Source organism: Miscanthus floridulus, chromosome 18 (assembly GCF_019320115.1).
Source record: "Miscanthus floridulus cultivar M001 chromosome 18, ASM1932011v1, whole genome shotgun sequence".
Taxonomy (NCBI): domain Eukaryota; kingdom Viridiplantae; phylum Streptophyta; class Magnoliopsida; order Poales; family Poaceae; genus Miscanthus; species Miscanthus floridulus.
Genome location: NC_089597.1, coordinates 130,017,035 through 130,028,555, shown reverse-complemented (window position 1 = coordinate 130,028,555; position 11,521 = coordinate 130,017,035). Strand labels below are relative to the sequence as shown.

The window sequence follows — 11,521 nt, the reverse complement described above, 5'->3', positions numbered from 1 at the left end:
ATAAGTTCATGGCCTAGCTGATGAAAATTCTTAGCATCATATATCGATCTCCTGATCGAATCGAAGTGGTGGATTTAGCCAACTGCCTCCGTCCCAGACATGATTATTAGATGCCAATTAACAATTAATTAGCCTATCGGGAGCCGCTGCCGCCGCAGCTGGTAGGAGTATATATCTAATTAACAAGCATGCAGGCATACGACACAGGCTGCATCAGCATCAGCATATAAATACTCCTACAGGGCCATGAACTATCTCACCGCGCGCCTGCAAGCAAAGCCATTGGTAGCTCTGTGGTCAGTGCTGCTGCCAAAGCTAGCTGAGCTGCACCCCAGTTTCCAAGCAGCAGCATAGCAGGAGCCAAAAGTAGAGGAAGCACTACTAGCGATTACACATATCCAAGCAAGCACCCTAGTGTTGTTGCTTGTTGGTGCTCTGTCTTTCTCTCTCTCGTCTCCTTATCTATCCGTCATGGCGGCCAACTACCACCACTACCAGATGGCGGTGCACGCGGCGGCGGCGGCGGCGGCTGCGTGGAGGGAGCCGGACAGCCCGCAGCTGAGCTTCGTGAGCGGGTGCAGCTCCCTCTTCTCCATCTCCACGCTGCAGGACGACGACGACGACGGCAGACCCGCCGTCGTCATCGCCGGCCACGCGCTGCCCTCCACGCCCGTCTCGCTCGCGGGGTTTGCCGCCGGCGACGAGGTCGACATGGAGGTGCAGCAGGCGAGCGGCGACGACCGGCGGAGCATCAGGATGATGAGGAACCGCGAGTCCGCGCTCCGCTCCAGGGCCAGGAAGAGGGTCAGTACGTATACACCAAGTATTTTAGCACAGTTTTTTAGAAAAGGGTATTTTAGCACAGTTGCATTTTTCTCTAATTAAAGATAGTATTTTTTTTCTACTTGTGAGTGAGTTTATTGCCAATTATGCACTGCTATCTGATGATGGCAACGTCAAAAACTAGCTGAAAGTCTGAAACTACAAATCCATGAAGTTTCCTGAAAAAAATTGCATATACTACCATATACCTATGAAGGCATATAAAGCCATGCATGCTTCAAAATATTTATGTCACTATTGCAACCCTCACTGTTTTGGAGAACACCTTTTCAAGCTTAATAAAGCATGCTTCAAAATGTTTTGGAGTAGTAACAAGTATGGTACAGCATTACAGCTTTGCTCCCCCTAAGATAACCTTATACTACTAGCACATCCCAATGCAATACACAGGCGTATACTATAGCTATACAGGTATGTGACAGTGAAACTTTGGAGAGAGGTGGTGACTGATGACTAGTGAGCTAATTTGGTCTCTGAGTTAAAATAAGTGCTTGCAAAAGTTTTAAAAAATGGAATGCGTGGTGGCTCTCTTTCCATCATGCATATATACTGAGTCTCTGCCAATAATTTCTTAGTCAACATGGATTAAACATGTATATCGCTTCTCTGAGTGCCGCCAAATCCAGCTTAATTACATAATTGAACGACATACATATCTGTTGTTTCAAGAACAAGTTGGATGGTTATCACTCTATCATCCAGTACAAAAATCCCAAAAAAAATGTTAACACTGATCATGATGAGTTCAGTTGTACCTGCTCTCCAAGTCTAAGCACGAATTCCTCAATCTAGATAACAAAAACAAAACAAAGAAAATTCAAGCACCAAGGGCTCACACAGCGACACGAGTACGCTTGTGCAAAACTTCGTTAGAATATTCCTGGTGATCATGACATCTGCATCTCCATTCATATTGGAAGTTTGTGATTGATTTTTTTATTTCATTTTTTTGGATGGCAAGAAGTGAATGGTTATTATTGGTTCGATCACAGAACCAAATACTAAAAAAATTCCAAGTTGGCATATGACTTCAGGATTGCGTCAAATTAACCACTACAATTTGTTGCGTCTTCTTCCTCGCGAGGCTTACGATATCTATAAGACTACATATAAGTACAGACTAATACAGTCTCATGGTAATGCATATGCTTATGCAGTTACGTGCCGTCTCCAAATAAACAAAATAATTATTAAAAAGACGTCTAACAATATAATTTGATCAAAACTAGGTCAATGAAAACCAACATCTCAACCAGCACAATTAGTCGTTTACCTGAAAATGAAAGGTCTTTGTGTTAATTGTAGCTCGATTGTTTTTACTAAGTGATTTGTTTATGTGCAGGCATATGTGGAGAATCTAGAGAAAGAGGTTCGCCGTCTGGTGGATGAGAACTTGAAGCTCAAGAAGCAGTGCAAAGAGGTGCATGCTAAAACATACTGAGAATCATGCATGTCAAAAGCATGCCTTGTTTTCTTTGGTGGTCAATGTGATGAACACTTCTTTTCTTTTTTTGCTGCACAGCTGAAACTGGAAGTAGCGGCACTGGTCCTCCCAACCAAGAGCTCACTTCGAAGAACCTCATCCACCCAATTCTGAAGGGACAAAGAAACATGAACATATATATATTTGATAGTAGTACAAAGTTAAGAGAAGGAATGTTTGGACTTGTGTGTACATTTTCAGTGTCGGTGTGTGTTTGTGTGAAGTAGGGCAAGGGGAGATAGATTGGGCAATGTGCTATGATCTGTATCTTTTTTTCTTTGACACCTAGAGCAATCTCAAGCTTGCCAATCTACCATCCCACAAGTCCAACATGGTTTAGACTCCGTGGCGACATGAGTTCAGTTAGATGCCTATGATAACCCCTGCAGGCTTCTGCGTTCACCATCAAAGCCAAGGAAGGAGACTTGGGCCAAGTTCTCCTAAAAAATATATAAAGATAATACAACAGAGGAAACTGGAATTAGCATTTTGCGGACCAAGCCAACGGAAAAACTGAGAACATTTCAGGCCTAAAATCCGTGCCTACTAATGCCCATGGGCAAACTTAACCCAGATGCTATTGGGCTGGACTCCACCCGTTAATTTTAAGTTAAAATAAGAACTACAAAAACTGTTTTGGGCCGAGTTTCCTCCGTCCAGGCCCAGCCCTAGAATAGTTGTGGACCAGGCTTAGCCCACCAAACTCATGCCAACCCACTTCTCAGTTCTAAGGGGACAAAGGGTTAAGAAAACAAAGTATCTGGCTTGCCTATTTTGGGTTTACAATCCACGACTCAAATTAGACACCACGACACCTCTTATATACTACCAAAAACATAACTATTGAGGTTAAGGCCCCATTTGCTAGGGCTACGCATCATTTACAAATGTCTAGGGCTCGGCTGCTCTAATGGAGTTTCCTCGTGGAGCTAAGCCGTTTGAAAAAAAAAACATTTGGCAGAAGGACTTCGCCAAGCAGGGACAGGGCTAGAGGAGTTGTTGGGGGCTGCATTGCAAACGGCTCTTGCTCCATGGGTGCTTTAGCCTTTAGGCGTGATGAAGACATACGTTTTTCGAGTGACCATTTGGTTAGGTTTACGGAGAAGTCCAAACAAAAGCTCTAAAACCCTACCAAAAGGCCTTGTATAAGCAATTCATGGGCATCTTAAATTTGGATTGATTAAGATACTAGGTGTATACCCTTGAGTTGCAACAACCGAGAAAATCATTAAGCAAAGGCAATACACTAGAGGATGAGAATATAGAATAAAATGCAAAAAAAAAGTTTGAAAATATATTAAGCACAATGACCCCAAATGAAGCCCAGTAGGCATACACAAGTATAAGCCGGTGCTTCTTATTGGGCCTCCACACCGTCTTGCAGGATGATGAAGCGATCCAAGTCCTTCGTGCCTCAACTTTGCTAGGAAATAAAACAAGAATGGTATTTCAGTGCACGATCCATGACATCCATCAACCACACCAATGGAAATAGAAAGCAAACTTTAGGTTTATCATGTCAGATTAGCTGAAAGAATAGACAACGTAATTGCTTTTCGGCAAAATTGCTTTTGACCACGATTAGGACTTTTATCGGTTTTACGCATGTGGTCAATTCTTCCCATGAAATTTGTGTGCCAATGTATTACACTTCTCTTATCTCTCAGGTGCTTTTTTTTTGTTGGTGTTCAGACAACATGTAATTTTATCCTTGTTTGAATAATGGAAAAAAAACTTGTTTTGTTATTTCTCATTTTAATCATACAAGTTGGTTGCCCGAAAATTCAGGGGCTTGAAATATAGCACTATCATATATTCATATATAATCTAAATGTATGTCTTTTCCCATAAATTTGAAAAATGTACAAAATGCCTTTTTTTGGTAAGTTTTCTAGCCGAAGGTGTCTCTCAGCAAACACTGCACTATTGCTCTGTCTCTGTCAGTGACCATACTGCCGATAGTAGCAGCAAAAGGCCCTTAGTATTCATCAACGCCAGGACAACGAGAGCCAGACACCCCGCCGCCCAACCCGGGCGACCTCCGGTTATCGACGACGCCGCACTGCCGTCCGGCGGGGGGTTGACAGTAGGCGATCCGCCGCTTCCTCCTCCTCCTGCTGCGCCGGCGGACACGTTGACGGCGACCCTCATGCCTCCTAGGCAGTGGCCGGGGAAATCGCAGATGAACCAGTATCCCCTCGCCTCGGCGAGCACCACCCGGTCGTAGCCGCTGGTGTACTTGACGCCGTTGCCGCCGCCGACGGCGGTGTCGCAGGACCGGTAGACCTCCTCGGTCACCTCGTACAGGTTGTGCTGGGAGCTCACGTACTGGAAAACTGCACGCAGCAGATCAAACATCAAAGTACGTACATGGATTAGTATATATTTAACTCATGCGCAAATTAAACATGCATGAAACAGGTAGTGTTCATATGCATGGATCATGCAGGGATGCATTTATATGATGAGCAGAGCAGGGGCCAGGCGGTGATCGAGCTGACCTAGGACATCCCCGACGGCGAGGGCGTACTGCCTTGCCCAGGCAGCGTAGTTGATGCCGGACCCGGATTCCCAGCCGTAGCTGACGTCGCCGACCATGTACTCGGCGGCGCCGGCGCGCCGCGCCGGCCACAGAATCAGGAGCAGGGAGGCGACGGCCAGAGCCTGCATCGCCATATCACTGCTGCTAGATTAATTTTGACTGTGTGCGTGGTGACTGGCGCAGGATGCTCAACTCAGCTCGTGTGTTAGGAGTTATGACTACTTAACGATGCTTCTCCTCCAGGACGAGGCAGAGCAGCAGAGCCGACGCTGACGGCGACGGAGGACGGACATTTCGAAGCGCCGGGGGCGAGCTGCGTGGACATTTGGACGAGGAAGATGAGGAAGAAGACGAGGTCAGCGAGCTGAGGTCGCTAGGTGGATGACAATTGAATCGACATTCGGCGGCGGCCTGGTGCACGTGACGAAATCACGAAAGAGCACCCCGCAGCAGGCCGGCCGGATTCTGGGCCTCACACGGCATCCAGCCCAGCGGCCAGCGCAGCCCAATTACATGCCAGAAGTGTATGTATTTTTTTTAGATAATAAAGGGAGTTTATTTCATTAAGCAAATGAAAATGTCCCGGCCTCTACATCAGACGATGTATACGATATATGTGACCAATAACTACATGCCAGAAGTGTATGTATAGAACGGTGAATGAAGAAATTCCTTTTTACCTTTGAATTAATGTCGACGTCTAACTTTCCTCCTCTAACTTCAAAACCAGACATTCTACCCCCCCCTCTCAAACGATGTATGTGACCAATAACTACTTGCATGCCGGTTTGGGAACCGGCCTGGCCAGTTCCAGCATGGTCAACACCCCGAAACGTTGTTTCTTCGTCCGAGCTCCAAATGGAATGATTCAAATATATATTTTTGACTGTCTTGACGATAGAAACACATGACGGAGTCCATTATACACTTTGGCCACTTTTGGTTGTCAACACAACTTATGTTAATGTGGCAGGGGTTAATTTAAACGGTTTTGAGACTTGATAGGTTAAAATATTTAATTTTAGAGTGCAAGAAGGGAAATTATACCACGACAATAACTCAGAGGGTAAAATGGACCTTTTCAAAGCAAATATTTTTTTACTGCCTCAATCCTAAAAAAGAATATAATGCTAGAATAGTAGTGAAATGTTTGACCAAACCTATAAAATATATACTAATATTTATACCATATTAAATAAGTATCATTAAATGGTAATCAGCTGTCATCTAGATCCCAGCATCTCTGCCTTCAGCTGTCTCTCCACTGACTTGTCATCAGGGCCCTTGCCATATGTCAGCAACTAATACTCCCAGTGTCACCTCAAGTCGTCACGGCCATGTCATCAACTACATCCAACGTGTGTTTGGTGTGGTACGGTGACGATTGCAAAGAGATTCCCTTGCAGCCAGATTCTAACAAGCTATAGATCATGTCAGCCGATCATGTGTTATATCATCCAGCCCTCGATCGGTGTAAACAAGTATCATGCAGACGTGTGCAGATATATGCAGAACCGCATGCATGCATGCATGCATGCTATTCGACTCGACCAGCCAGCAGCTTCTCAGATCAGTGCCGGATGCCGGCCCAACATACAAGCAGAACATGCATATGAAAAGTACTCTCTCTTTCCTAAAATAGTTGTACCCTCGTTTTTCAGTCTAACCAAATATACACATGATTATCAAGTATCAATAGCTACCAAACATGTGTCCTAAAATCGTTTTATATTAGTAATAGCTACTAGTTAATAGTGAAGTCTTGAAGAGTATAACAAGTGAATTAGATCATCACCCAACGTTCTCCCATATCTATAAATAAGCCATAAATTTAGAAGTAAACTTGAAAAATGGGATAAGTTAATGGCATAATCTTACATAATACTTATATTTTACTCTATCCGTCCAAAATTATAAGTCATTCCAACTTTTTATAGAGTCAAAGCATCTTAAGTTTGATCAGATTTATATAATAAAACAATAGCATTTATGATACCAAATAAGTATCGTTGAATTTTTCATTAATTATATTTTCATAGTATACATATTTGATGTCATAAATCTTTGTAATTCTCTTTATAAATTTGATCAAACTTGAGATGCTTTGACTCTCCAAGAAAGTTAAAATGACTTATAATTTAGCATGGAGGGAGTATGTAATTTGTCAGCTGCCAAGGTTCAAGGGCTACCAAAATGGAAAGGCCCTGTTGGCATGAATATATTCCATAGCTCAAGGTCTAAGATAATTAACAACGAGCGCTCGAGAGGACCACATTGGCGGTCTTGGTATAAAGCGACTGCCAGTGGATTGAGAATGCCCATTTCTAGTGGTGGTTGCTTATGTAGTACCGAGATAAAAAAAAAACAAAAACAAAGGCACCATGGTATGGAGGCACAGTGAGACATTAAATTCTCCAAGATTATGTAAGCACTAGGCAATATATAATGGGGAACAACTGATATATGAAGCTATATATTGTACTGAACTATATACGCATGCAACCAGTTGAGCGAGGTTCGCTTTTTGCTGACATTCTGTGTATATAACTAGTACACAAAAACACTAGAGCTAGGGTTGAATAATAATAGCCACACAAAATATGAAATTTTGATGGGTACGGTGTATATATGTAGGTTTTGCTTGCCTTGAGGGCATACGCGATATATATGCATCATATGCATGTAGACATGGTCGGTAGTTAATTGCGGACGCGGGCAAGCGCGGCACAAATAAACTGACGGGCAACATGCAGCCGGCCGGCATGCATGAATAGATAATATTACCTAAAACAGATCCCTATTTCTCTGTTTAGGTAGCCACCTATTCTGAGACTACATATTTTTTTTTACTATTGTCTCCAGCAGTACTACCTAAAACAGACCCCTATTTTATTTTCTCAAAAATGCATGTTGGCCCTCTATTATCTCCATTTCTCCTCTACAATTTAACCAAAAATATTTGAACCACAAATAAAGCACATAGTTCGAACATAATTAATCAAAGTAGGAAACTATAAAGTTCAAACATACTTAAACAAAGTACGACAATAGAGTTTTCAATGTCAACAATTGGACCACAATAAAACAAAGCTCAAATAGATGCGTCGCCACCAAGACCATCATCTTCTGCAGCACGACCACCACCACTGGAACCACCAAGGCTTTGGGAGAACTCCGCCATCTTCTGTGCGTGATTTGAGCCCTCATTGCCAACATATAATTCTTCTGCTCTATACTATCTAAAGTGTTAATATCACATAACATAATCTTTTGCTCTTATTTCCACATCAACTGTTTCTCATCAACTGATATCCTACGCTCCTGGATTGTCTTAGCCTCTTGCCACCTTAAATCCTTCATCTTCCTTTCCTCTTTCTTCTCAACAAGCAATTCCTCAATTACATTCTTGTGTGAACCACCATCTCCTCCCATGTTCTTGAGCTGTTCCTTTGCATGCTTCCTTCCAATGGGCCTTTGTCCTTGTGATATTTGAGAAGATCTAGGAGTTTGTGGGCTTCCCATACCTTCTTCAGCCTCGACTTCATCAAGATTGATTGGATTGGATGTTGTGGCATTGCTAGTCTTTTGCTTCTTGGCATTGGTAGCCTTGTTCTTCTCCTTTGGATTAAGTGATTGGAACTTAGGCGAGTTCCTCACCTTGAGCCAGTAATGAAGCAAAGAAAATCCTTTCTTCTTTCCACCTGAGTAGGCGAGTTTTGCTTCCAATAACTACAATCAAAATAAAATAATGGGTTAACAAGATTGCACATATGACAATATTGCACAATTGACCGACATACAACAAACTTACATGCTCTTGGTATGTAACTCCACTCGGGTGTCGACGCTCCACAGCCTCAAATATTCCTTGAAATTTTTGACACTCCTGAATTGTACACCATCAGTGCTCAAGTGAATTTTTAGTGCTATCGGACTCGAAGGTCCTGTTGGCATGGAAGTGTTTCGTGATTCTTGTCCAATATGCCTTGCTCGGTAGCTCATTGCCAATGATAGGATCAGAGCTCACACTGTCCCAAGATATGCAAAATTGGACATCTTCGTCCTGTGTGAAGTTTGATGTTCTTTTGGAGGGCTTGGATTGAATAGGTACAGGGCGTGTTTGTTTTCGCTTATAATCGGAATCGAGGTGAAAAGAAGCAAGAATCCCACCCAAACACCCTCGCTGAGTTTAGTTTATGTAATAATCGGGGAGGTGGAAACAATCCTAAATGAACTTGTACCAGCGTTTTGCGGACCGCGAGCGAGCGACTGCGTTTCCCACATCGCGACTCTTTTTCCACCCTCTGCCCCTCCGTTCACCCGTCCGTCTCCCGTCCGCTCCCCTCCACTCGCGACTCGCTCGCTAGGGTTCACGCCGCCGCTTGCGCTCACGCCGCCCCTCCCGCTCCCTGTCCCCGTCATCTTCTCTAGAGGCACCCGTAGCTGTTCGATCGGTGGAGGCCGGCTCCCCCATTGCCCTTTCCTCTGCTCCGACTGAAGGTGTTCCGCTTCGTCCACGATCCCCTCCGTCCTGGTTCCCTTGATTTGTTGAGGTACTTTTCTTCATACCTGATCTATGGATTGCTTTGATTTGTATTGCAAAAGAATGAATTATAGATGAGTACCATGGTTAGGGATATGTCTGTGCAGATGTTGAATGCTTTTTGTTTTAGGAATTGGAGCTGCATTGTTTTGGTTAGGAATTTTTCTTCAAATATAATGCTGAATGCTTGTGTTTTATATATTTATTAGTCTGTGGAGATTTGAAATGGACAAGTCAGCAAAAGTTCAGGCAAAATAGGATGCTTTTTCTGCTAAGGCCTTCATTGACATTTGTGTGGAAGAAGTTCTTGCCCATAATAGACCTGGACATTGTTTGAATAGTTTGGGCTATGTAAATCTTGTCCGAAAGTTCTTCGAACGTACCAAGAGGCCTTATAATGAGTCACAAATGAAGAATAGATGGGATACAATGAAGAAGAAATATAACCAATGAAAAACTTTGAACATGAGAGCTACTGGATTATGGAGGAATCCTAACACTGGTTGTATTGTGGCTTCTGATGAATGGTGGGCGGAGCAAAATGCGGTGAGCATGTGGGCATGTGGTGCACCTCAATCATTTAGGCAAGTGAAGAACAAGTTCACCCACTCATTAGAAACTATTAGCAGGAAATTTACAAAGGTACTTAAGTGTGTCATGCAGTTGGCTTTTTACATTCTGAGGCCTACATATCCACATTTTGATTCTATACATCCTAAGCTACAAGAAGCTAGGTTTTGGCCTCATTTCAAAGATTGCATTGGTGCAATCAATGGCACACATATACCAGTAACTGTTCCATTGCATGAGCAACCTAAATACATTGGTCGCCATGGTTATGCTTCGCAAAATGTAATGGCGGTCAGTGACTTTGATATGCGGTTCATATTTGTTGTCACTGGTTGCCCCGGATCTGTGCATGACAGTCGTGTCTTATTGGATACTCTAGTCACATACAAGCAACAATTTCCACACCCTCCCGAAGGTATGTATCTTTTGGACTCAAATCATTTTTTTTGCAATTGACAAGGATATGAGGTGTTAAGTAACCTACAATTACAAAATGTAGGGAAGTATTATCTCGTTGATTCAGGATATCCTAATAAAAAAGGATATCTTACACCATATAAGGGACAAAGGTACCATGTTTCTGAATGGCAACACGGTCGTACTCCAGTGGGATTCAAGGAGGTGTTCAATAATGCGCATTCAAGTTTGAGAAACGTGATTGAGAGGTAATTTGGAGTCCTAAAGATGAAATGGCGCATTTTCTTGAAGATGCCCAAATATTCAGTGAACAAGCAATAAAAAATTATAGTTGCTTGTATGGCCCTTCACAATTTCATTAGAGACAATTCCATAAATGATGCTCACTTTCAATCAAATATCCAAGAAGAAGGTACAGATGGACCTGAATCCAGCTTGGGTGAAGGAAGTGTTTCTGGAGATGATATGGATATGAGTGCTTTGCGTGATGCTATAGCCACGGCTATGGTTGGTTGATTAACTATTGTATCGATCTCAATTTGTCCAGACTTTTGTTAATTTCATGTTGCCTACACACTAGTTATTGTCACAAACTAATTATTATGAAAACACAAAAAATTAGTACCATAATTGTTTTCATCTCGTATTCAGTGAACAAATGAGGTGTCATCAGCCTCAGGGGCATACATGTCATTTTACACTCAGGACAGACAATCTAAGGGCAATAATCAGGATTGTCAAACACCCTCGATTGTTTAGACAGCAGATTCTTTTCATCGCAGCTTATTAAAAAATCTTGATCAAATTAAAATCGATTCTCAGATAAGCGTTCTCAAATAGGGCCACAGACATTGGAACTGAAACAATGGGGGTGTCCTCCGACAACAATTCTGTGTATGTGCCTTCGAAATCCATTGCAAACTAATTCGACAAGAAAATAGCATAAATTTGGACAGAAAATTGCATCATTCAATTCGTATGTAGGAGACAGGGGGGTTCAACCTGCTGTGCACTGGGGGACGGACGATGGCGGGGCTGCTGGAGGTGCACAGGAGGACGGACGGCGCCGGGGCTGCTGGAGGTGCACCAGAGGACGAACGGCGTCGAGGCTTGTGGAGGCGCA

At 43.0% G+C, this 11,521-nt stretch overlaps 3 protein-coding genes across 3 annotated transcripts; 2 read left to right on the top strand and 1 right to left on the bottom strand.

Annotated features, from left to right (window-relative positions):
- Nucleotides 1-471: 471 nt before the first annotated feature.
- On the top strand, nt 472-2,446 carry LOC136519703 (protein FD-like). The gene is made up of 3 exons (XM_066513076.1): nt 472-804; nt 2,186-2,263; nt 2,366-2,446. The coding sequence occupies exons 1-3, from the start codon at nt 472-474 to the stop codon at nt 2,438-2,440; spliced, it is 486 nt and encodes a 161-aa protein (XP_066369173.1). The 3' UTR covers nt 2,441-2,446.
- Nucleotides 2,447-4,249: 1,803 nt separating this feature from the next.
- Nucleotides 4,250-4,996, bottom strand: LOC136524672 (mavicyanin-like). The gene is made up of 2 exons (XM_066517949.1): nt 4,828-4,996; nt 4,250-4,662 (listed from the first exon to the last, which is right to left on the bottom strand). The coding sequence occupies exons 1-2, from the start codon at nt 4,994-4,996 to the stop codon at nt 4,250-4,252; spliced, it is 582 nt and encodes a 193-aa protein (XP_066374046.1).
- Nucleotides 4,997-9,876: 4,880 nt separating this feature from the next.
- On the top strand, nt 9,877-10,914 carry LOC136524671 (protein ALP1-like). The gene is made up of 3 exons (XM_066517948.1): nt 9,877-10,396; nt 10,481-10,646; nt 10,761-10,914. Exons 1-3 carry the CDS (start codon nt 9,877-9,879, stop codon nt 10,912-10,914), a joined length of 840 nt encoding a protein of 279 aa, XP_066374045.1.
- The last annotated feature ends 607 nt before the right edge of the window (nt 10,915-11,521 follow it).

Coding starts and splice junctions, on each gene's coding strand:
- LOC136524672 (XM_066517949.1), bottom strand. CDS start 4,996: ATGCAGGCTCTGGCCGTCGCCTCCCTGCTCCTGATTCTGTGGCCGGCG. Junction 4,663..4,827: donor CGCCGTCGGGGATGTCCTAG/GTCAGCTCGATC, acceptor TGCTGCGTGCAG/TTTTCCAGTACGTGAGCTCC.
- LOC136519703 (XM_066513076.1), top strand. CDS start 472: ATGGCGGCCAACTACCACCACTACCAGATGGCGGTGCACGCGGCGGCG. Junction 805..2,185: donor GCTCCAGGGCCAGGAAGAGG/GTCAGTACGTAT, acceptor GTTTATGTGCAG/GCATATGTGGAGAATCTAGA. Junction 2,264..2,365: donor TCAAGAAGCAGTGCAAAGAG/GTGCATGCTAAA, acceptor TTTGCTGCACAG/CTGAAACTGGAAGTAGCGGC.
- LOC136524671 (XM_066517948.1), top strand. CDS start 9,877: ATGAGAGCTACTGGATTATGGAGGAATCCTAACACTGGTTGTATTGTG. Junction 10,397..10,480: donor ATTTCCACACCCTCCCGAAG/GTATGTATCTTT, acceptor TACAAAATGTAG/GGAAGTATTATCTCGTTGAT. Junction 10,647..10,760: donor TTGAGAAACGTGATTGAGAG/GTAATTTGGAGT, acceptor CAATTTCATTAG/AGACAATTCCATAAATGATG.